Consider the following 1,527-nt stretch of genomic DNA (forward strand, 5'->3'; position numbering starts at 1 on the left):
TATTTTCAGAAACGCATGAAGCATCCTTAAAATTTATCTTGTATTTGCATTTATTCAACTGCAGCACTGTAATGTTTTCTCATAATAAAAATAATCAGAATAACTCAAGGAAATGTTTTACGAATTATATTTAATAAAGTGCATAATGTAAATACATGACATAAACAAACAACAGTGTTTCAATTAATTATACATCATATAAAGACAAATTCAAAAGATGTTAATTCAGTTATCATCAGATGGCGTTTAAAAGTATAGCGTGGATTTTATCTGCTTTCTTAGTGTCGGCTTCATTATGTGATTTGGTAATTTCTTTAATTTTGAACATAGAACATAAACTACTTAGTTGTTTTTCTTTTTCTAAAATTTTTTCTTTTCTTCAGAATTATAGAATATTACTACTTGCAATATTAGATCACTGAAAAATTTAAATAAAAAGCTTATTTAAATTTAATATAATTTCAGTTTCCCAACAAAATATAACTTTAAAATAGAGTATTGCGCACTTTCTCTTAATAATGTTATAATGAACAATAGTAAAAGCAATTGCAGCAATTTTTTTAACTCGATCACAGATTATTACTGATTGATTAATGATTACAAGGTGTATTTTATAATCATATAGATTTATCATTTATATGCAGTTTAGAATCATTTGAAGTTAGAAAGTAATATTATGCACTGGAAAAAGTTTTAGATTATAAGCTATAAAATTGCTTCAAAAAACTTAATTAAATTATTTCATTTCATAAATAGAAAAGTTTAAATATATCCCCATTGAAAAATGGAAATTCTCAATAATTATTAGCAAAAAATATTTTCATTTTATGAACGCAAATAAACTTTCAGTAGAGCAATATTTGATTCCAAGAAAATATAATGACAATATTTGTTCATTTTCAATAAAGTCAAACAATATTTCAAAAAGAGGTAAAATCATCGTACAAATGTTATGGTTATTTTAGTTTCAGATAGTTACTGTTCAGCTATTTTACATCTCAATTAAACAAACTCTGTGCGTCCATTTTATTGCTATTTTATAATCTTTCTCATCTGTAACTTTTGCATTTTTATCCTTTTTTTATTATTGCACTGACAGTTGTCTTTCTGTCATCATACATATCACAAAGTTGCAACTAAAAAATAAGGTTGCTGCGTTTCTCTTATTTTTACAGCAAATTTTATAAAAATGAATTGCATGTGTGGCCGACATAGAGAGTTTTTGATTTGTAATATTTTATAATGCATTTATTAGAATTATCCTCAGTGCTTTTCCAAATGCTTTGCGTTTCAGTTTCTGTACTTTGCGTTAATTGTAAATTTTTTTAGCAAGACGATGCACAAGTCTTGGAAATTTTTGATGAATTCGATGGCAAACATTTGCCAAGTCCTGTGCCTGATGGCACAGTTTGCAAATTTTCAAATTCTTCAATAGAGCGGATATTGTGAAAGAAGCAATACTGTGAAGATTAAACCAAAAGAGAGTTCACTTCTCTCTTCTGATGCTGCTTTACATATTGCAAAAAC

General features: G+C 26.5%; 1 protein-coding gene across 1 annotated transcript; it reads left to right on the forward strand.

Annotated features, from left to right (window-relative positions):
- Positions 1-1,336: 1,336 nt before the first annotated feature.
- Tsp_12617a (conserved hypothetical protein) lies at positions 1,337-1,407 on the forward strand (the record flags this gene model as incomplete). Its single annotated transcript, XM_003370914.1, has 1 exon — positions 1,337-1,407. A coding segment is annotated over exon 1 (71 nt), but the record flags the coding sequence as incomplete, so codon positions are not given.
- Positions 1,408-1,527: the final 120 nt, after the last annotated feature.

This window comes from Trichinella spiralis (assembly GCF_000181795.1).
Source record: "Trichinella spiralis strain ISS 195 chromosome Unknown Scfld336, whole genome shotgun sequence".
Classification (NCBI taxonomy): domain Eukaryota; kingdom Metazoa; phylum Nematoda; class Enoplea; order Trichinellida; family Trichinellidae; genus Trichinella; species Trichinella spiralis.